The following is a 23010-nucleotide window of genomic DNA, read 5'->3' as shown; positions in this document are numbered from 1 at the left end:
ACTTTAGTTGCTATGGTATGATTTGTAAGGGAACGAACGAATGAGGAAAGCCGGGATGCACAGACAAACAGGCAGCCATAGACACTTTAAAAACTCTATAGTGTGTGAAGAAATAAAGGAACCGAGGATTTATCTATCTCACGCGAGACGGTAAGGGATAAATTTTTTGTGCTTCGCTGAACACGGACGTAGTGGGGCATAGGATTGGCGTGACTCGTTTTCAGCGCTTGCTGCTCACAAGCAAGCACGTGTATGTGTGCATCTGTTTACTCGTCGATCTGTGTGAATCACGTGTTTCTATTAGCGTCACTAATCATCAAGCATTAAATGCTGAGGGAGTGTGCTCCATTCCATCGCTAAGCAGCTGTGTGCGTTTTTTGTCGGCAGAAAAACGTTTGTCAGCTAGCCAATTAACTGAATGGGTGTGTCTGCTTGGCGGCCCCAATGTCACAGTATGGGTCGCTGGAAGAGCTTCAGGTGAGACATCACAACAACGCACAGTCGTCATCACCAGCGACATCCGATCTGAGAATGATCAAGTTAACAATTGTTGTGTACTCGTGTGTAGTCGTGTGTTTGCATAAGTTCTATACGTATGTGCGTATGTTCAGTATGTATACAGACGTATTGCTGATGCTGAGCTTAAGTAAATGACGCTATCTAATGGCTTTCAATAGCGAAGCTCAAACGTGCAGCCAGTGATTTCAGCGATGTCAGATCGGATCGGGACCAAATATATATGTCGAATGGTCCACCATGTTAGCACTATGTGCTGATTTTGTGCGAGTATGAAAACTGACACATCTGTTAGGAATTATTGCTGAAACAGTTAAACCTCGTACTGATTTGTCGGGAACGATCAGATTTCGGTACTGACGCAATTATTAATCTTCATTATTATAATAATTATAAAATTAATAAAACATGTCTTATAGATATGATTAGTTAAGAAATGTAACTAGAGAGTATAGGAAAAGTAGTAAAAATGAATTCCACGACGGGAAATTTGTAGTCTTAACACACATCATAAATTAAGTCATCATTGATCTCTCAGGTAGTTTATGGCGTACTAACTTTTTTAGATTTAATCTGCATTTGTGTTAGCTAGCCGCGTCTGAGTGAGGGTAAAGCGGATCATTGCCTCGACAGCGGTTTGACAGAACGGACTTGAGCTTCAGAAGGAGTACAGTGCAGCGTGAGCAACAATATGTATATGCTTACGCAGCACACTACATAGACGTACTGCGTAGCTGAGTGTCTATCTTTCGTTTACTTTTTCATTTCCATTATCTTCCTTAGCTCCGTCGTTCTCTTATTTGTGCTAAGTATAGCCTCGCGTACTGCTAGAAGCTCAGGGAATGAATGCAAGATAATCTTGTGATAGCCGTGTATAGACGCCTTCACTATGTATATGGATATATGGACAACCTCGGTGAGACTCACCCGGCACAACGTGACCTACCCATCCGTTGCGTAACTGAAATGCAACGCATTGCTGCTTTCGATCATAGTATCGGTCAAGCTATGGTTGTAGTTGTTTAGAAGCATTTCCCCGTTTTAGAGAAACGGAGCGCTAACAGAAAACATCCCTGTCACCTTGAAAGGAGAGGCCTTGGCAGCGCGCCGGCGAACAAAATTGTTAGTACAAAACCAGGGATCCCGGAAAGGCTCGGGCCGAAATAGCAAAAGGATTAGCGTAAGTTTGCAAATCATGCAAATTAAGCGACTGAGGAGCGCAGGATAACACTATCTGGCTTCATGGTTACCATTTGTTTCGAACGCCGGTGTCCCGGTCTACTATAGAACACCGAAGAATGTTTCTGCTCTTGTGTTCCCTGGCGACTTTGCTTGAAGCAGAGGACGCTTTCACTTTTGTACATAATTCGTTTCTCATGATAAACCTGGTGCAGGTGGTAGTAGCGAGAATAGCAAGTATGTTAGGCTGATCGAATTTGTATGTTTGGCTATATAGGTCTATTTCAAGTCGCGTACTATCTTACACCTGTGCTGTCCGTGTTCTGTGTGACACCGTCCGGTTGAGTGGCTGCTTACGGACTAGTCAGGCCTGGTCAAATTCACCCCCGTGGGGAAGAATAGATTTCGGGTAGCAATGACCAGCCGCGAAAGGAGTGATCAAAAGATGATAACCAGGAAAGACGAGCATTAACTATTAAGTGCGATGGCCTTTGTAGTTTCTTCGATTTTATTGCTATGCTCTATTGACAAGGGCAGTTATCGCGGTTTCGAGACACGAACTGTTTGGAGTTTTATGGGACACCCTCTGAAGGAGCTGGTCTCAGTGGGCTTTCCCCGTTGTTTGCTATTGTCATTGTTCTCTTTTGGCCTAGCTCTATGAGACTCTGTAGTATAAGCCTGTTATCCTACGCTGTTTTCAAAAATAGGTGTTAAAAGGGTGAAACAGAAAGGGCTTAGGGCAAAGAAACGATGCGAATGCGATAAAAAATTACAGCAGCATTTAGTGATGCCCCGCTTACTGCCAAACCCCTGTCTCTGTTGCCCATGACAAGGGCAGTCCGCTTACTATTTTGGCTCTTTTAACTAGAGGAAACAGATAACAGATAGATGCGTTTCTGTGTGCGCATTGTCTAAATTAGCGATGACACTGCGATAACACTCATTGAGTGGCTGCATTTTGTACCTACTAATCGCAGGTACGTGTACACCTTGTGGTTGAATTTCACGGCTTTCATTGCAATGTAAGTACTAGCATGTAACGTAAGTATTTCATTGATGAACTTTCAGAAGCATCGATTAAGAAAAACAGTGCTAGGTGCAGTCTTTCAGCAGAAACCCAAGGGTCACAAGGACATGCATTACAACAGAAAAGAACGTTGCCTTCCCGGCCCATAGAAATGTCAAAGGGTCGAACCATATACATGGTATATATGGAATTGTTTGTCGTTTCGTTGTTTGTGAAGCAAACCGCAATGGCCAGCTCGTAAGACTAAGCTATTAGTAAGCCATCCGCATAGAGGACACTAGATTGATCCACAATTGCCTATTGTATATGTAGGCAGCTGCTGCAGGTAGCCAGACGCTTTGCCGTTTGCGTGTCTCGCGATGATGTGCTTCTTGATAGCCAGGAGTTAACTGAGTGGCATTCTCCTTATAGTCGAGGATTAGGAATTCGTCCTGAGAGAACGGTAACCGCCGAGTCTCTCTTACCGCATATTCTTACTATTAGCGGGTGGCGCTTAAAGCCAGTGCTACTGCAGGCGGCTATCTTGACTCGGCTACCATACGGATGCACCCTTGATCCTGTTCGGCTGGTTCGCGTATTTGTCTATCTGTATCCGTGTGTGTAGAGCCTATGCTCATTCTACATGGGCGGGCCGTTTCACAATGCTGGCAGATCGCGTGCCTTGGCCTATTGGCTTCTGCCCTCTGTCTATCCGCTGCAATCTCGTACTGGGTTTACCCATCCGCTTGGTTATTATTCCCTTCGAAGGCTTGGTTATCATTCTCCGCTCTCCATCGGATGCAAACAAATAATTTGGCAACTACTGCAGATAGTGTACGCGTTCTTCCTGTATCCTTTCTTTGGTCTGCTCTTATGGTCTACTTTATTGTAGTCCACAAAGCCTTCGGTGTTTTGTTGTCAATTTATTTTCGTGCTAATCGAACAAAAAAAGGAAGTTCTCCATTTGCTTGTGATTTTCGCGAAGGCAATATTGTACGATTTTTGCGATTCTGTGAACTTAGCAGGAAATTCAGCATGGCCAAAGTGGTTCAAATAACAATAATGTTTATTTTTGATATAATTCTGATATTCAGAAAAAGTCTTAACACATAACGATGAGCAAAAATGGTCAACAAAATAACCAATAGCAACATATAATAATAAGAGAGTAAATTAATAGAAAAAAAAGGAAGGGTTGACAACAATATTTCAATTCCCTGTTTTTTGTATGCGTGCTTTGACTGTTTGTGCATTGGACGGTGCGAGCAGTTTTTGAAGCCGACTATTTGCCATCTCCCATTTGCCATGGGGGGAGGCACTTATCGTAGAGTATGTCCAATTGTTGCCATTTGTCCTTCGCTGTTGTCTTCCTGCTAGTTACTAGTAGACCTATGATCTCTTCCTCATTCTATATGCGGCGACGGCTGTCTGAACGAAGTGTTTTGCCGCCGATTCTTTCTAACACAGGCCTTTCGTCCGTTGTTACAAAGTGGTTGGTGTCTGTCATTGATAAATAAGCGGAGCTGATAGAGATGCCAGAACGGGATGATTGGTGTTTTCCTGACCACTCTTACTTGCATCACTGTTTGCCTACAAATAGTAGAAGCTACGGACAAGTAATGAATATATGCATCGATAAGCATGTGAATGTGGCTCTCTCTCTCTCTCTCTCTGTCTATATATATACATATATAAAGGGGTAGACCACATCCCCGGCGAGCTCAGCTATGCAGAAAATCGGCCATCGACATGACCATTGAGTCATCGAAAGAATGCCAAAGACTTCACCATTATACTCTCGTGCTACTGAGATCGATTGTGATGCGAGTGACAAGTTGGTTCCGTTACTCATGACTAACTATTATTTCGCCCTTTAAATGTTGAACAGCTGAATACTCAGCTTAAATAACGAGGTATCAATGTATGTAAAACCAGACAACAGAGCTCGTAAGCGCGATAGGGAAGCACAGGTTTTGTCAGAGACACCCAAACACGACGCCTAACACCCGTATGGCAAATAAACAGATGGAGAAATTTCATTGCGAACATTGGCTGCGAGAACAGCTCATTTCGTCAAAGGCATTAACAACGACGCTAAAATAAATGAAACTCGTTGTAGCACCATATATATTTCTATTGTTACAATGCTCTCCAGCTGCCTACGAGCTAAGAACTAGCCGTCATTTTAGTTTAGCTGGCAATACCGCAAATATGGTTGGCGTTTGCTAGAATATGCTTTACTAACGCCAAAAGCTTCATAGCACTCTACAGGTAAACAAGATAGATCTATACTATTATAAGGGTCATGTCAGACGACAAAACTACACCTTTTCATAGCAATCCAAAAGACTTACATAGATGTTTTACCAGTTATAAATCAATAGAACGATATAGAGTTGAATGTAATAGGGAAAAGGATAGAAGGGTAACTTCAGCACTTTTCCGATACCGAACCGACTTAGATAGAATATTTCCAATAGTGATACTATTGCTACCATCGTCCATAATAGTTCAGCATGGCGCCCTTCGAGTATTATCGTGATCAAATGAAAACGCACATTCACGACCCATCGTGTCTGCTATAGAGATTCAGCCTACCTGCCGTTGCGCTCCTACCAACCATACCAAACCATCCTACCAACTACTGCAGACCCTCTATCGATTAATATAAATAGATAGGAAATAAACATTTCACCTTATACGTAGCACTAGCTTCTACGAAAATAAGGAAAAAAAAAACAAGTATTGTTTATCTTTTGCTCGTATGGCTGCTGCATAGTGAATAGAAGACCAATAGAGGTAATTTCTTAACAGGAATAACTGTTTCTAGTAATACAGCGGGTATTTATTATCCCAAGGTAAACTGTTCCAAGTTCGACGGGCACGAGAATAACTATTTTAGGTAACTTTGTCGATTAGTACAAATCAACAAAACAGTATCGTAACCGTTTTACTATTGGCAGCTGGTGGGCGCTCTGAGAAGGCACAGCGAGTTAATATCATGATAATTCAAAAAAGTAGGTACATAAATATTTTAATTAATGTTTTATTTACTCGCTATATTATTCCATTTGCAGAAACCCGTTACTAAATTTACCACATATGCCCACTCTAGTATAATTAAGTCGTCTTACTTACTTTAGATAACTATACACTGTTTAGGCATGTATGCGCCAAAAGGTTAACAATTTAAAGTTGACGTCTGGTTCACCCAAATGTTCATGTAGATAAAGATACGTAGGCAATATCTCCGTCATGCGTTTCTATCGAGCATATATTGCTGCAATAGGCACCTTGCCTAATATACGCGAACAGCAGAATGCGTATTATCGCTTAATTACTGCTGTCCCACGTGCGACGTAGGCCTGGTAAACGCACAAACGAGTCTAGCCATCTAGTCAACCCAACATCACCTAGTGACTCAGCGTGGAACGAAACATGCAGGAGTCTACCTGACCAACCTCCACAGACTTTCCATGACAACATGTTTCAGCCTTGCTTCTGCATTGACTTTCATCGTACGTTTGTTTTCCACTTTCCTCCCCTTTTTTTTGTTTTCCGGTAATTGGCGTTGTCGTAATCGTCGTCTTCTTGGCCGGTCTTCGCGCACGCCTCGTCATCTTCATATTTGATCATTCCGTCTCTACAGGAAGTGGCTCACGAACCCGGTTCGGAAGCTGAGCCATGGCCGCATCGACAAAGGCCTGGAGGGCGCAGATAAGAGCGAGAAGGGCAGCCTCGGAACGGGCCAAGCCCGGCCTCCATCGGGCCAGAATAAGGGGATCGTGGTGCAAGGTCAATTGGCCCAACACAACAACGCCATCTCAAAGCCACCGCAGCAGCCAACAAACAAGGCAAGTCAATGACATAAAGAAAAAGACGTGGTTATTATTTTTATTTAGTCTTTATTTTCTTTTAAAAAAAGCTGAAGATTTCTTATAATCTGCTCATATGTTGATTAGATGTTGTGTTATTTGTTGGCAACTAGCGCTATCCCCAGCCTCTCCTTGTATGATACACGTAAGTCATACGAGAAAATTTGCTTTGTACTGATGTAAATGTGGCATCATAAGCGTTTCGTTGTTGTAATCAATTATTTGTTGTTACCATTCGGCGTTCTTTAGATTTTTGTGGAAAGGTCCACGAGATGGTCCAGTCAGTGACTGATGAATGTAAAATATTGTTTATATGGCAACCGGGTCTGGCCTGCTGACGACTGTTGCATATAGAGACATTGACGGCCACGGAGGGGCCGTAAGAAACGGGGCGATACATGACTCACAATAGCCTAATGGGTTGGACTAGTCGTGCAGCTCGTCGAAATCGACTAGGTTAACCACGAAAAGAGCTGGAGAACTTGACGCCAATAAAGCTGTGAAGACTCCTGGCGTGAAATTCTCAAGAACTGACACAAGTCTCACATATGGCGATGGCCGTACTGATGATGCCGGTAGTGGGAAAACAACATCATCGAACTGAGCCAAAGTATATTTAACTATAAGTAGGGTATACATAAGCACAGGAAGTAATGAATAAGAAAACTATTCATTATAGTGGCCATAGCATCGGTAGTAAAAGGAAGGCATATAGTCATATAGAACATCGGCATTGAAGATCGTGTACGATTATTATACAAGAGACTCAAGTTTGACGTGTAGTGTTCATCGAGTCGGCGCTCACGATATGTGAATTTGCTCTGCTAATAAATAGCTCGAATAGTCGGTCGGTCGGTTAGGTCAGCGTGCCCCGCCCGGCACATGACTCAGATAGGGAAAGTCATGACCGCAGATTACGGCGTACACAAAGCGACAAATAATAACATCAGTCAAGATTAGTATATGAATTTTTATGAGCCACAAATTTGCCTGATGAAATGATTTATACTCGTCCGAAAAAATGATTTGAAAAACGGAAACACCCTATTCTGCACGGCGCTGGAATCAAACTCTCGCTCTACAAACAATATACAGCCCGAAGCTTTAAAAAGCCTTAATTTATCCGTTGTACTCCCTATCGAAGCTGTACGTATATATATATATATATATATATATATATATATATATGCAGGTTCGATAGAGAATAGCATCCGACATGACAGACATACACCTATAGAATGCTGAGATCTATAGCACTTCGCGGCGGAGATAAGTAAATACCTCATATCCCGGTTCCCTATTTGTGCCCATCGGTACTAAGATATTATTTATAATACTGTTTTCTAGCGACCGCTACGTGTCGTCACTGACACTCATTGCGCCAGCCACTCCTGCCACTAACCGATATTCGCTATAACATAACTACCACCTCCTCCCTATGTATCGAGTCTCTGTATATGTGCAGTGTTGTGTTTCTGTGCTTATCTTTACCGTAGCGAGCCCATAAGGGGCGAGCTCTTGCTCGTAATCCCGCAGCTGCAATACTGTATGCGGCGATGACGCTGCTGAAGATGGCTGTCTCGATAGCAATATCCGTGTCGATGACGCCAATTATTCTGGGCCGACTAGTATCGTAGTCGACGTCGCTTCTTTTGTCGCTGGCCGTACGTTAGATCGAATTGATGCGTTCCATATGTATCTATACGCTTTGCACGCGGCCGAGAGTATATGCGTCTGCATATCAGTCAGTAGGATAGCAAATAGATATGTGGAATCGAATGATTTAGTGAATATGAAACACAAAGAAAACTTGTGCAGTGTCTACTCTATAGAAGCGTCAGTAGCAAAAGCTGGTTGAACGCGACCGGTTAGTGACAGTTGCCTTACGGGTTACCTTATTACCATCTCCCCATGATTATTATATAGAGTACGTAGTCGGTGTCGGGCGGCAGCCAACATCAGCGTTGCAGCAACGTTAGCGTACCGCACTGCACCGCATTACCAATAGCACATATCGTCTACCTGTTTGCTCGTAATGCTCGAAACTAGCGCGGTCGCCCGTAACACACACGGCCAACAAGTACACATAGCCACCCCTACTGTGTCCTATCGAGCGTGGCCTCCCCAGCAATGCTGGGTCCGTTACATATAAACGTATGAATGTATTTATAGATACAGAAAATAGCGGTCAAATTCAAAAGGCACAGAGAAAAAGAGAGCGTTTTACGATGGGTACAACGTTGGCCCTTGGCCGCTCTGTGAACTCAACGTTAACAGCACAGTTGACAGCCGCTAGTAGGGCCTGCGATTGCCATGGCTTGATGTGACAGGTTGATCGATTTTCGTTGGTCGACTGCTTCTTGGGAATACAATGAAAATATGAGTCTGGCCTTAGAGTGACAGTAGAGTTTACACCAGTTTACCCCGGCGAGTCGACAATGCGCCATTAATGTGATCTCTGACTCGTTTTAATGATGGTTTACGTATCAATGGGGATGTTAGGATGAGGGAATTAGGGATTGAAATTGTTTGTTATGGCAATGATGGAAATGTATGAGTCGTTGTTAGGTTGCGTGAGTACTAATTATGCTAATCCACCGTTGGGGAAATTTGTGAAGGTATTGCTGCATCACAATGGGTTAGGGGGTTCTAGATGGTGTTTAGGATTGGGCAGCGCAATTAATACCTATAGTAGATTTATTTATCGGGCTAGCTTAATGGTCATTAGATGACTGTATATTAAATGCGAATGTTTCTTCTGTCGCTGTTTCTGTTTTCACGTACGCATTGTTGCTGATGATTTTTGTCTGACAAAGAGCACGTTTTTTATCGACATACGATTCTGTCGACGTAAGTTCGTCGAACGCTGGTCAATGTCGAGCCGGCCTGAGGCCGAAAGGAAGGATTGAATTGCTCATTGTTTTTTTGGTCTGTTTACTTGTTAGGTGTTGAGCACAAAGGATGAAGCAAGTCATGCTGAAGAAGAGGACACAGCCCTCGGCTCGGAGCTCCCACAGCTCCCGCCACCGATGCCAATCCAGGAGCACCAGTTCAAGCAACTTGACACGCCCGCCGCTTCAATCATGGCTGCGGCCGCTGCGGTATCGAACAACGCTGAAGTGAGTTCTCCTAATAACGTGTACTGCAGCATATATAGCTAATAAACAATGTTTTGACAACCACGGAGTACGAAGTGAGGGTCGAGTTCTGGAATTCCTTTCTTTTACATTTCCAGCATAAATTCTTATTCTTCCCAAGTCTTGATGTTATCATTGTAGAGTCTTTCCGCCAGGACACGCCTTAAATCGTAGCGTGACCAATATTAATCGAGACCATGCAATTTTCTAGCGGCTTGACCTTCCGCGGCATTTGGCTGTGGTTTACACGGTCGAGTCTCTGGCCGAAAGGTGCCAGAAGTGGTTGTTTTAAGTTCCGCCAACGACACATAGTGCACCACCTGCATAAATAAAGATAGCTGAAGAAAGAAATAAAAAAAGCTGTTTCGCGATGCGCTTTTCCTATATTTGGGGTTCACGTGTATTTCTTTTTGAAATCTGGGGCTGTTCACTCGGACATCGTGACTTGTTGCAGTCAGGCACTGAAAGTCGGAAAATTCGAATGGCTTATGAACATGAATTCTATATGGAAAGTACAGTGGCAGATGCGGCTCGCCGTTGAAGTTTCTCGTTGTCTTTGGTAAAAGTTTAACTGGTAAAAATGCAGGAAGTCGTCAACTTCAAAAATTCCACGACGGAAATTTTTGACTTTGAAAATTCAGTATCGTGGAAGAGTCGCTCCAAAGAGGAATAACGAAGTGTTTTGTGTTGTGGGAGAAGCTATATAGAAGCGCATAGGTATCAGCACTCGTGTTTAATGCATATACCATATTTGTTCGTTTCTATAAATTAGACGAAGGTGTGTCGCTTAATTTCAGCATGAATCTAAAACCAAGACGTAGGGACGCCTGTTTCTCCTGTGATATGAAATAGATATGATAATCGCAGATGGTTAAATCTACAAACGGCCGCAACTAGACCGATGACCACGTTAAAAATGTACAGTTTCAAAACCTAATGATGCCCGTTCAGCCTCGTAAGTTCTGCTTTCTTGATTACGGGTTAATCGTACTACAAGCAGTTGGCGAAGGCGACAAAAAAACCTTGCTTTTAAGCAACCCAGAACTGAACGATTCCTGTCACATGGCAACGCGGCCGTATAACATCGCCAAAAACGCTGGAAGTATAGTCCACCATATTTGCCAGCCATCGCTTTCACTGACTGCCTTTTTTCTCAAAGCCTCAACAGCCCCCTCATAGAAAAATTGCTCAGATGATGTCGAAATTGTCTTTTACTATTTCATCGACTCTCATATTCCAGACTCTTATTCTATATTTATATATATATATTCTATATTTATTTATTACTATCCAAAAGGCAGAAGAGCATAGGTAATGCTAATGTATATTTGGATTGAAAACAAAATAATTATACCTGTGACAAAGGTTCGAAAAAAAAAAGTCCTGCTTTTGCATCTATATTTACATCGTATTCGTTTATCTCAACAAATAGGATTAAGGTAGCGCACAGGAAGTTAAACCTATACTATTTTGGGTAATAGCTTTGTCACGTTAATTAGCTCGAATGTGTGAATATTAGGGAACAAATTATCAAAAAGGACACCACGTGTTATAATTTTCTAACTTCTTATTCCACCGTACTGAGCTATATAATAAGCCTTCAGCAAAGAAATATGAGTTACGATAGTTATTTAGACAAATAAATTAAGACTCTTACGTGGTCGTAGATCACGTGAGTGGTGTTGAATCACTCGTAGTATAATAAGAGCCGACCTTTCTAAAAATATGTCACTTAATGTGTTATATTAACACATGCTTAAGGCTCATTTTTTTTCCTTATTTTGTTTGACACGACCACAGGACTGCGATAAGTCAACTGCGGCACTGGCAACTGAACTCGAGCATATTGTCAAGATTGAAGAGCTACCAGCCGAAGAGCAAAATGAAATTAAGGCACATTTAGAGAAGAGACAATTCGTGTTAAGGGAGCTTGTCGAGACGGAAAAGGACTACGTGAGGGACCTAGGCCTCGTCGTTGAGGGTTATATGGCGGCTATCCGAGCAGAGTCAATACCGGTGCCAGAGGATTTGAAAGAAGGAAAAGACAAAATCGTATTCGGGAACATTGAGGCGATCTATGAGTGGCATCGGGACCTGTTCCTAGCCGAACTCGAGAAGTGCCTCGAAGAGCCTGAGCGACTCGGCCTTCTATTTAAAAGGTAAGCTTCACTGGGCTAAAAATGACATGAACTATCACAATTGCAGTAGTCCAATTCGCTACGTTATCCATAGCTCATAATGGCCGTCTAAGCGCTCCCTAACTGTCATCCCAAGGTTCAGTTATCATGAACGAAGCATACCCGTTCAACTATGTAGCCGACTAGCAGGCTATTGGCACTATTCAAGCTGCCGTTTGCCAAATTCATCCATTTACTGGGTAGAAGCAGTCGGGCTTCCGTTGCGTTTAAGTAAAGCTTTTTTCGCTGATAGTGAAGCACCGAACAGCTTTGTCGAATGAGTTCCAGTGCTTCGGAAAGCTAGTAAAAAATTAACCGCGTCGATAATATTGCACCCACTCGAGCTCTTCCACGAACTGTCGCAGCTGAAAGTTTACGGTGGCTACTGCAGACATCACTGTTCGAGCCGATCGGCCTCTGGAAGCGGGAAGAGTAGGGTCCGGCGGTAAATAGGCGTAAAGACTATGACCACGCCGATGTTTTTACTGTATATGCGTTTGGGCAAAGGCCTGCTGCTAATGAGGCTGCTGATGGTGATGATGCTCAATGTACGTTTGGCGAGCTGACGAGCAAACAGGCGCCCGCACTTATCAGATCGTGATAACACTTCCGTGCGCTATTTGGCTAGGTTGTTTTTGTTGCTGCTACTGCTGGAGAAGGCCAAGCGTCATCAACTGGCGCAACTATAGCAACAACGATACACGACGGCCGCTAAACGGCGGGTCGCTCGCCCATCTCCTGAGCTGATTAAGAATAATTACTCCCTTATCATAGTGCTACCGTTATTTCTACAACGAATCACGTTACGAATCGTCCACATCGCACTTCACACATGAAAACCAGTCACAGATAACCAACGTACCTAGATAGAACGACAAATCGATGATGCTACGCTGCGCCAATCGCTGCAGTATCAGCTACATTAGCGGATAGGTCGATAGTTCTGTGTTTGGCATAAATACCAGCATACGCCGTGCAGCTGACTTGTCGTACGCTTGTACCATTATTGCTACTGTTGTAGCTTGTGCTGTAGTTTTGCAGTAAACGACGTCCTTATCAAAATTGTTTACACTGATACTTGCGGAGCAATAGAAATCAATCAAATCAAAGGTCTCTAAATAGAGTGCAACAGTAGAACTACACGAACAAAAAACTGCATCCACAGTAAAAGGATGAGTTTTAAATTTTAGAAAATGTAAAATCTACAAAAGTTACATGAACATGTTTGTGACAAGGCTTTGGAGGTTGAATAGTAAATCATGGCAACAATTAATTGCAGTTACTTAATATGTCCGTTCTTAATACTCATTTTTATACGGTATAGAATGAATAAAATACGTAGGCCTTCTTTGAATCAGACGTTCAGTTATTGTCGTTAAAAAAAGGTGCCGTGTTGCATAAATGCTTGGCCCTCATTAGATGAACTGCGAAACTCTAAGTCATCTACCTTTACATTACCCTTTATGCTGCACATATACTTGGGGTATGTTTAATCGTTAGCGTGAAAAACCTGAGCCTGAATCTGATCTTGGTGCATATTTTCCTTACCCGATCGAGCTTACTTAACAAATATGATATAACGTTCGTTGATGTTTCGCGTTCGAAATTATCTGGACTTGCGTAGTTTCTGCTGTGATTATATCGCTCACAGCGGCTGTACAAAATTAACTACGAGATCATGTGAAAGAGTACTCGCTGTGCACTTCAAAATGACGACAGTGGACCCGCTCTCATAATAATATATGACCAATATATAAAAAATAATAATTATTATGACATGAATTACATTGATACATTAGTGAAGATAGGTTTTTTTTAATTGTAGATACGAACGGAGGCTTCATATGTACGTGGTGTACTGCCAGAACAAACCAAAAAGCGAATTCATTGTGTCCGAATACATCGACACGTTCTTCGAGGAACTGCGCCAACATCTGGGCCACAAGCTCCAGTTACCTGATCTACTTATTAAGCCCGTAAGTTGGGTCAGGTTACTTAGAACTAGTCCGAAAGTCCTGCAAGTCATGGTTTCCAAGTAATATCAAACATATACCGAACCATGGCCCAAGCTGATAAAGGGGTCCAGGGTTTAGTGGCTAAGAGTCCCACGGTACCGGACAACGCAGTACCGGATGCAATGCAATGCAATGCATAATGCATTGCATTGCATTGCCCTTAACCTCCAAAAAAAAAAAGTCCGAAAGTTCTTACAAGACCTCTGGAACAACAGTAACAACGAGTCCCCTTTTATTTGTATTCCAAATACTACCCGTAGCACAAAATTATACTGATGGACATCTAGTATATATTTCTAGAGCTAATATTCACTGATATATCATTATTAGTCCCACATTAAGCTGGCTTATGACTAGTTTTACATGAAGTACATAACTAGCTAGTTGTTGATTTTCCACATATAGCAACATCCCCAGCCTCTGAATATATTATTGTTTCCACTTGCAATGCTTAATTTGTACTAACCGTAATTTTTTTCATACCTATTGTTTTCTGGGCTCTTATCGGGCCGACCGACTGATAGATTCAAAGAATCATGAAATATCAGTTACTGCTGAAAGACATCTTGAAATACACGGAACGGGCGAAACTGACCAAAGAGGCCGAGGACTTGAAAAAAGCGGTACACGTGATGCATGTCGTACCGAAATCAGCCAACGATATGATGTGCGTGGGAAGACTGCAGGGTTTCGAAGGCAAAGTTACTGCGCAGGGCAAACTTCTCCTGCAGGGACAGTTAGCTGTGAGTGATGCAACGTCGGCATCAGCCTCATCTAATTTCGCCCAAATCATGGCTACCACGACCAAACTGAAAGAGCGGCAAGTGTTCCTCTTCGAACAAATGATTATCCTCAGTGAGATGGTAGGCGCTAAAAGCCAATTCTCCACGCCCTCGTTCATCTACAAAAATAGTCTGCAGGTGAACAAGATGTCGTTACACGAAGATCAAACAGACCCACTCAAGTTCTGCCTCACGTCGAAAAACCCATTACAGGTTCGTGTGTTTGTACTAGTAAACCGTGATCTGCTGGTGTTATATCAGCACGCTATACACGTCCATCTAACGATTATAGCTTGCATAATGTGCTATAGTTTCTAGTCGACTAAAGTTTACTTAGAAATACGTGTTTGGCTCTGCCATGTCGCTTGATACTTTTCCATACTGACCTGCAGCCCAAAACACACGCATAGAACGTCTTTGTGATGTATATAAGGCATTTAAATCTACGACAAACAGTAGTATATAGCAGTTCCGCAACTTTTTAGCTAAATTCAGCTGACGCTCTGTTCTTGCTCGATCATGCTTTTTTACAGGAGGGCCTTACATTAGTTCTTCAAGCACAATCTTCTGAACATCGCCAGGAGTGGGTCTCGAACATTCGAGCCCTATTGGATACACAACAGGATTTTCTCCGTGCAATTCAGTCGCCTATTGCTTACCAAAAGGAGCTCACTAAAGATGTGTACGTATTTTGGCAGTTAGAGGGAAATAAGCTGTTTTCCTCCTAGTAAGCGACTCCATTTCGCGTGTCCTCTCGTAAACGCGTCTGTGGTTTGAGCGCACGACCATAAAACAGCTAATTATAACCGAAATCAATAGTCGTTGAGTGTAGTTCCTTTGATGATCTTTATTCATGTTCTAGTATTTTTACTATAGCCCGTATAGACTACAACAATAGCAATAATAATAATACAGGGTGAGAAGGCGCCCGCAACCCTTCTAGCATCCTGTTGTGGAACTTCGTGGAGTTATACGATTTGATAGCTTGATTTATTGCGTCTATTATTACTAACATGTGTTCGATCGAGTATCTTGCTCTGGCGAAACGGATCTCTTGTAGCATAACTGATAAAATACTTTATCATATCGACATATTGAGAATTAGGTCGGTGTTCCGAAAAAAAAACAGGACTCCAAACACGTGGTTATTGACATTCTCCATTCCATCATGTGCGCGTACGGCGTATGATTCATAAGCCATACTTACCTCGCCTTACCCGTGTCTCGAATCGCAATTAAGCGGACCTTTCTAACTGCCGGAAGCGAAGACAGGTTGACATTAACATTTGTTAGAGCTGTTTTCTTTTTATTTTTCTGCTGCACTCTTGTCATCTTAGTTTGGTACTCTTTTGTAGACTGATTGACTGACCAGATGACACGCCGTGTGGCTTCCGTTTCTATGTATTGTTTCAAGTTGTAGATGCGTTTGCTTTTCCTAATCCAAGAAGATATATCTTGCTTCTTCATACGTTTGCTTCTTCGCGGACAGCTTTTGTTAGCGGTTGTTGACTTCTCTAAAACTAAACAGATAAACTAAAAGTTACTAATCTATATCGTAGATCATCAACAGTATTAGTCATCGACAGGTTAATGTTGCCCGAAAGCCGGCCGAACTTACGTGAACTTGAGCCCTGATTTATATATACCTAATCTATATATTTATTTTGTTCATTAAACTGAAACTTACTAGCAGTTTTCTGGAACCTTCTTCTGTATAGATGTAGATAATAGAGTTTGCGCCTTGCGATCTTCAGCGCTCTGTGTGTAAAATGTAAGATCTGTTCCCAAAGCAACAAAGACAGATGCATTCCTAATCAGTATAGATAATGACAGATTCTATCAATTCTCATATGCGAAAAAATAACGAACGAGGTTTTTTATTGAGCTCAGTTTGTTTTTTGTTTGAGTTTCGAGAACATTCCTCTTTTTTAACTTCATCCGTATGAGTCGCGTTTAAATCTTAGTGCAATAATAATGGCGTCTAATGTCGCTCTATGTACTACAAGCGCTGTGTTGACAGTGCCAAGATAACGGTATTTCAATCACCTTATCAGTGAATCCCATGCTTTTTCAATAGTTATCATATTAAAATAGAACTTTGAAGCCTGATAGAATTAACTACCTACGCATTAGCAATATGACATATAGTTCCCTATACCAGTATGTCGGAGCTTGCTTATGAATGCGCGGATCGGTCTCTAACCTAAACATACTTGGTACTGTAATGATGATGATTGAACCCCAACAGGCAGCAGCACCCGTAGTCCAACCTGAGCCCAACCGAAACCCCCAACGCAACCATCGAACGTCTGTGTCAGTCGATGTCAATGCCAGTCGCATTTGCCAGGGTTATGCAAGGGCCTCCGCCGAAACTAGCGAGTGGCTGCTTGAGGCCGTTCGTTGAACCTTCCGCCCAAACCAATCAACCTGCCTAAATTGCCCGCCACTACCCAGCGGCTTCCTCCGCGCCGCCTGTGTCCGTCACACCAATTCTCTATTTTACTCCCATTTACATCGTAATCCAAACGCATTATTCGTACCATACTTCTCGCATTTGTTCTATGTACAAACCTGTCCCAATATAGCCATCTCTCTTGCTCCATATATATATATATATATATACCTAAATGCTGAATCGTAGGCTCAGGGGCGCAAGAGACGCACTGGCCCAGGTTCACATGAAGGGCAGTGTCAGCATCTCCTCGACTATTTGTATTTGCTATATATATATATATGAGATAACAGCCGTGGCAGTACTAAGGATGACAATAACATCAGCTACGATTGACAGCAAGTAGTTACACAACAACGAATAGAGAGGAAAAATATGAACTTGTTGTTGTGCCAACTCGATCTTCCATTCAGACTGTACTATATGTATGTATGTATGTACAGAACAACATAACAAATATAAAGTATACGAAGTTCAGCCAGTAAAATACTTATGGATTCTAAACACAGTAAGGCATTTTCACCATGATTCGTCATGTAACCGGAAAGACGTAATGGAAAGAGATCTGTAGGACAAGGCCTTTTTGCTACGAAATTACAAATGATGTAAAGCAAAGGTCTGCTAGATCTGTTCGAAGTCTTGTATGCAGATAAGAGTGGACGAAGTCATGTTGTTAATTAGCCTTGTCGATCAACAGCGAAAACGAAAATGTGTGTGAGACAAGTTAATAGATAGGAACTTCCTTTTAATAAAGAAAAAAAAAAAACATAATTAGATAATCGATAGAAGAGAGAACCGATAGAGAATAACACACACTTGTGATGTTGTACGATCAAAGGGCGAACGATCATTGTTTTTGGTGAGGGTTTTAGATGATGGGATCAATGCCCATCTCTAGTGCTGTGGAATGAATAATGTGATGTAGTTTGTATGGCTTTTGCATCGGATGAAACACGGAGATCTCGAATGTTTTCGTTGATGTTTGGTTAATTACCATCATGCATTTACAGGACAGACTTCCCATGCCCGTCTCATTTTCCATCATAAATAATATGACCACTGAGCAAATAGGACTGTGAACGACGTTGGCGTTTTGCTTACTTTCAGTAGCAATGATAGATAAGAGCTTATCGGTGCCTTCCGATATGGCCGAACGATAACGCCTGTCACAGACTAAACGTAGCAAATCATAAGGCGCGAATTTTAGGGTAACGTCACATGATATGCTTCCCGAGCCACGGCTCCCATTTTGGATACGTTCGTACTATCACGTTACCCTTTCATGAAAAGCATTGGCTGGCGCTGGCAGAAAGACAGGCAAAAACAGACAAAGTTGGCTGGCTAGCTATTGGGTTTCGTGCCTCTTGACACTGACTGACAAGCTGAGAGTGGCTGCCATCATGCTGCTAAATCGGCTCGCTCCGAACCTTCTTCTGCAATCCTTCTTTTCACCGCCAACACCCTAAAGCGCAACTAGCACCTCACCAAAATCAACACCGTCAGGGCACCTCAATCAGACAACCCCGGATTGAACTCAGGTTTTCGCGCAAACGAACGCACCTGCGCGAAAACGCAGACTAAAACTGCCAAATGTGAGTCGTGAAATATGCGGAAATTATGCCATCATCTCTTCTTCGTGAGAACGCTGCCGCATCCCTGCGTACCGTCGAGGCGGTACGTTTACAAAAAAACAAAAAGGAAAAAAAGGAAACAGCGAAAGAAAAACATTGCGCGCAGAAGCATTACGGCACGCCTTGCGTTCTGCATATTGATAGGACATTAGATGGCCAGATAGATAGGAGAAAACAATCAGAAGCACTTTTTGGGCCCTATAGCTTGGTGCAGACCACCCTGAGGTGCTTCTCCGCAAGTTGACTTGCCTGAACCTTGATGCTGAGGTAGCAGCCGAACGCAGTCGAGTTGGAATTGTAGTATGGGCTTCTATGCCCCCGGCTGTATGTAACGGAATTGGCCATCAGTTGTTTGGAACGTGCCTTTGGGCGTCCTGGTGGATGGTGGCCTTGGCCTGTAGATCTCGGTTGTCACATACCAACCAAAGTAAGTACATCCAGGTGGACAACTGAGTATGCTGATGATGACGATAATTATAATCACTTGTAATTAGGACTCGTGAAAAGCAACAGCCGTCACCCAGCCTACGATGTCTTTACGATATCCAGAGTTGCTGTTCTTCTTTGTTGTCACCCACCAAACACGATTACCATCACGATTACCTTTACTTCTAGAACTGTTACAGAACCACAAACTCAGAACGCAAACCGCACGAATGTGCCTATCCTGTATTTCGATTATGTTGTCTGTACTTGATATACGCACATCTGTTTCTTCACGTTCCTACCATGCCGTCGTACCCATCGTTGTGTCAGCTGTTCAGGGGGCACTTTACGTCCGCGCCTATAATAGGTCTGAAATTTGCCGTATGCGCATAAATTCGTTGCGATATACATAAAAATCGTTATCCGTAATTTGCGTCATTATCATTCGCAATTTAGTCAAACATCTTTCGTAGTGCCTACTGAACTTGCTCGGGAAGATGTTTAACGTCGTTATAAAAATTAGGTTCGACGTCAGACTCACTGCCGATGTCTCATCTCCTATTACTGATGGTATGATGTTGATTAGGAGCATGACAAGCAGATTTGACTGCCACCCCGTCCTAAATGTTCACGCGTCTATAGGTGTTTATGTCTGAGCCTGCACGGTGTCTCGTTTTTATATAAACCATAAGTACATCTATATGGTGTATGTATATAAACTGTGTTAACTTTTTGTAGTTGACTATGTTTGATTAATTTATTACTGCGATTAGAGACGTGTTCTTCTGCTCGCACCGTGCAACTAACTAGAATTAGCGAAGTACACACTTGCTCACCAGCGTTATCTTGAAAGTCAAAAACAGTAGTCACACACCATAGACACAAGTTTCGTTAATTTTCGTTTTCAACTCATGTAAATATGTACGATTGCAAGTTACATCATTGCCTTCGCTCGAATAGTCGATGCCATCTTCAAATTTGATATACTAACACGGATGCATCCATGCTGGTTTGGTCACTTACCGCTACTTTTTATTCTCGTTTAATTTGCTAATATAAAAATCCGCCTACGAGGAGACAGATTCTCCATACGATTTATTAACAGGATTCGTTGTTTTTCTCTATTATCAATGATTTCCCCTCTACCCCACCCTCTCTCTTGTTAAGGTCGAGTATGGACTGCTCATGGAACCCGTCGTTGCGGAAAACGCTCTCGCATCCTGCCGCAGCGCACAAAGTGGCTCGCAGTGGGTCGCAGGACGGGGGCAACCGCTCGGGCGGGGTCGGCACGAGCGCTCGGAAGGACAGCGCACACCTGGCGGGACCGCATCTTGGTGGTCTCGGGCCCTCCAAGTCCGTCAAACATAGCAGTAGAAGTAAGCTGACAAGCGGTGACGCGGAATCCGGAGCCTTTGGAATGGCGGTGGTTGCCGGAGGAGCAGGCTCGGCAGCATCGCCGCCAGGTCGGACCCCATCGAAGAAAAGCCTATTTGAGGGTTTCCGCAACACGTTGAGGCAGTCGCGCGGAAAGGGCGACTCGAGCTCGAACTCGAATGGTGGCTTATGCTCCAGCTATTCATTGGACCGATCCAGCGAGTCAGGCACCGGATCGAAGGGCGTTATTCGCAGATGGTCTGAAATTTCTCCAAACAGTAACCCGCCTCAGCATCATCCACAGCAATCACCGCAAAGCGCAAGCAATTTGACAGCCAGCTCAGGCCAGACTCAAGCTGCTTCAATGGCCAGTAGTGGCAGCAGTAACCTAATTCAGTTACAGTCGTCCCAACATCAGCAGCAACCCCCAGCGACTAGTGATTCTTAGTGGTGCTCGCAGTGCTACGCCGACACGTGAATAAAACCACCTTTTCTTCTGCCTGACTCTTCGCCTGTTCTATAAACATGGGCAATGACTACGATTAATTAGCCAATGGGCAGCATGAATGAGTGAAGGAACCAACGACAAATCACTAAACATCTGTACCGACCACATCTGACAATGATACTGGGATATACGAGGAAGGACGATAGTACTACTAGTAATTGCTGAGTACCAACATCGTACTGCGTGTGGGCGCAAATATCACGTGCAAAGAATTTATCATGGCGAACTAGCGACGACCAAATGAAGTCGATTGTAAATGAATCTTTGCTACAAGTTACTCCGATAGCCAACGCACACCACAGTTTGGAGGTATGGGTAAACAAACACAAATACTAAACGACAAAATAAAAACAATAACAAAAAAAAAATATGTGCAGCAAGCCGTCTGCTTTTTCCTCTGAAAAAAACTGGATTGATTTTTTTTTGGGATTCCGTAAGACTAAAAGCAGGTGGAGCAGGTGACGGTAACCAGCCATGGCATGAAAGAAAGAAAGAAGGAAAAAAACAACAGCATGCCCTAGACGTATAGGGCAATGAATATATCATGCGAACCTTGTGGCTCCTTGCAATCGAGCTACTGCGAATAATATGCCACAACGATAACGGCGTATACGCGCGTCTAACCTTTGTGAAGCGCCGTGAACAGGGAACTAGCTTGCTTGGAGATAAATGGCATTCGGATTGTCATGCAAAACAACAGAAAAATGGCAGTTCCACATTGAAAATCGAAAACTAATCATAACGCTTATTATATTGATTACTTTTTAGGTATTCTGTTTTAGCATGGTAGCGGATGATAACAAAGGATGGGCTATAACAGCTAGACCAAGGAACGCCCAGCTATATGCCCGTTGTTTTTGTAATTTGGCGCCAAGAGGAACAGAACTGGTCTCCTGTTATAATGGTATACCGAGGTCGACGAAATGAACAATAAGGATACATTATGGTGGACAATTGGCCTTAACCATAACGCAAGGGCGACGACTGATATAAATATAACCACATAAAAATATGTTATTGTAGACCGCACGACAAGGGAGCAGGCGAACAATACGCAGAGATATATAATAACACAAACAAAAAGCAAGCATATAAAGAAGAAATTACGACTCATCCTACGACTGATAGCTAGAGAAAGACTGTGAGTCTAGCAGTGGGTGGGGTACTATATGTTTAAGTTAGCAGAGGACTTTTGAGAGCCATGCCGATCGATGCGTAATCGACGAAGAGCGCAGGAAGTTAACAGCATTCGATGCGGTCTCTTCCAAACTCATTGTACCTACGTCACAGGGGAATCTACAGAGCCAGGTGAAGCTTCTCGGGTCGTCAGTGAGTGTGGGGCTTTTCTGGGGCAAAAATGACCCATGTGCAGAGAGTTTAGGTACGCCAAGTTCTACAATAGAGAGAAGGCGAATGAGGTGAAAGCCCCTAAGCGAATCGCCATTTTGGTAGTTAACGACGATATTTAATGGCCTCATTAGACTTATGAAGATTGCTAGTAAGATTATTGCAGAAAAATGATGTATTCTTAGGAGCAGAAGAGCGAAGCACAACGGTCATGGATAACGAGACCTTGATAACGACTGCAAATGTAATCTTGGAAGAAGGAAGGGTGATTGAAGCTTTCAATAGAGTACAGGCCTGGACGCTCAGTTCTGTTATGAACTATAGAAGCGGTTCGATTAGAGGAATGCACTATTCACACAATCCAAGACTGAGTAAACATCTTATTAGCAAAGGGGACAACTCCTGGAGAAACTTGCACAGAAAGCCTTGTATAGCAGATCAGCCCGATATGGTGAGCTAAGTAACTCGATTTGGTTGTCGATGAAAGAAATAGGACCCCGACGCCATCATGGAGCATATAACCACATGCACTAACGCTTTACAAATAGGACTAATTCTGTTCCGTTGATTTTGTATAAAATAGAT

At 42.9% G+C, this 23010-nt stretch overlaps 1 protein-coding gene and 1 long non-coding RNA gene across 5 annotated transcripts in view; one reads left to right on the top strand and one right to left on the bottom strand.

The window, feature by feature from the left end:
- The window catches only part of trio (trio Rho guanine nucleotide exchange factor), a 119709-nt gene extending 98263 nt beyond the window's left edge, over positions 1-21446 (top strand). For 2 of the 3 annotated variants that reach the window (XM_022835158.2, XM_022835157.2), the window contains exons 23-29: positions 6351-6555; positions 9522-9695; positions 11514-11872; positions 13716-13866; positions 14430-14900; positions 15221-15369; positions 20364-21446. In XM_022835158.2, coding sequence (XP_022690893.1) covers positions 6351-6555; positions 9522-9695; positions 11514-11872; positions 13716-13866; positions 14430-14900; positions 15221-15369; positions 20364-21018 — 2164 coding nt within the window. In that variant the 3' untranslated portion in view covers positions 21019-21446. Of the gene's footprint in view, positions 1-6350; positions 6556-9521; positions 9696-11513; positions 11873-13715; positions 13867-14429; positions 14901-15220; positions 15370-16935; positions 19916-20363 lie in introns of those variants that run through there. The other variant, XM_086968754.1, reaches the window with a different exon arrangement.
- LOC147753310 (uncharacterized) lies at positions 15515-20364 on the bottom strand. 2 transcript variants are annotated; one of them, XR_015311594.1, is made up of 2 exons: positions 20033-20364; positions 15515-16207 (listed from the first exon to the last, which is right to left on the bottom strand). It is a non-coding gene; the product is annotated as an uncharacterized LOC147753310 (long non-coding RNA). The 2 variants fall into 2 exon arrangements; XR_015311593.1 differs by lacking the exon at positions 20033-20364 and adding an exon at positions 16375-16927.
- Positions 21447-23010: the final 1564 nt, after the last annotated feature.

The sequence above is a fragment of the Varroa jacobsoni genome, unplaced genomic scaffold (genome assembly GCF_002532875.2).
Source record: "Varroa jacobsoni isolate VJ856 unplaced genomic scaffold, vjacob_1.0 scaffold_568, whole genome shotgun sequence".
Classification (NCBI taxonomy): domain Eukaryota; kingdom Metazoa; phylum Arthropoda; class Arachnida; order Mesostigmata; family Varroidae; genus Varroa; species Varroa jacobsoni.
This window is presented reverse-complemented; position numbering and strand designations above follow the sequence as displayed.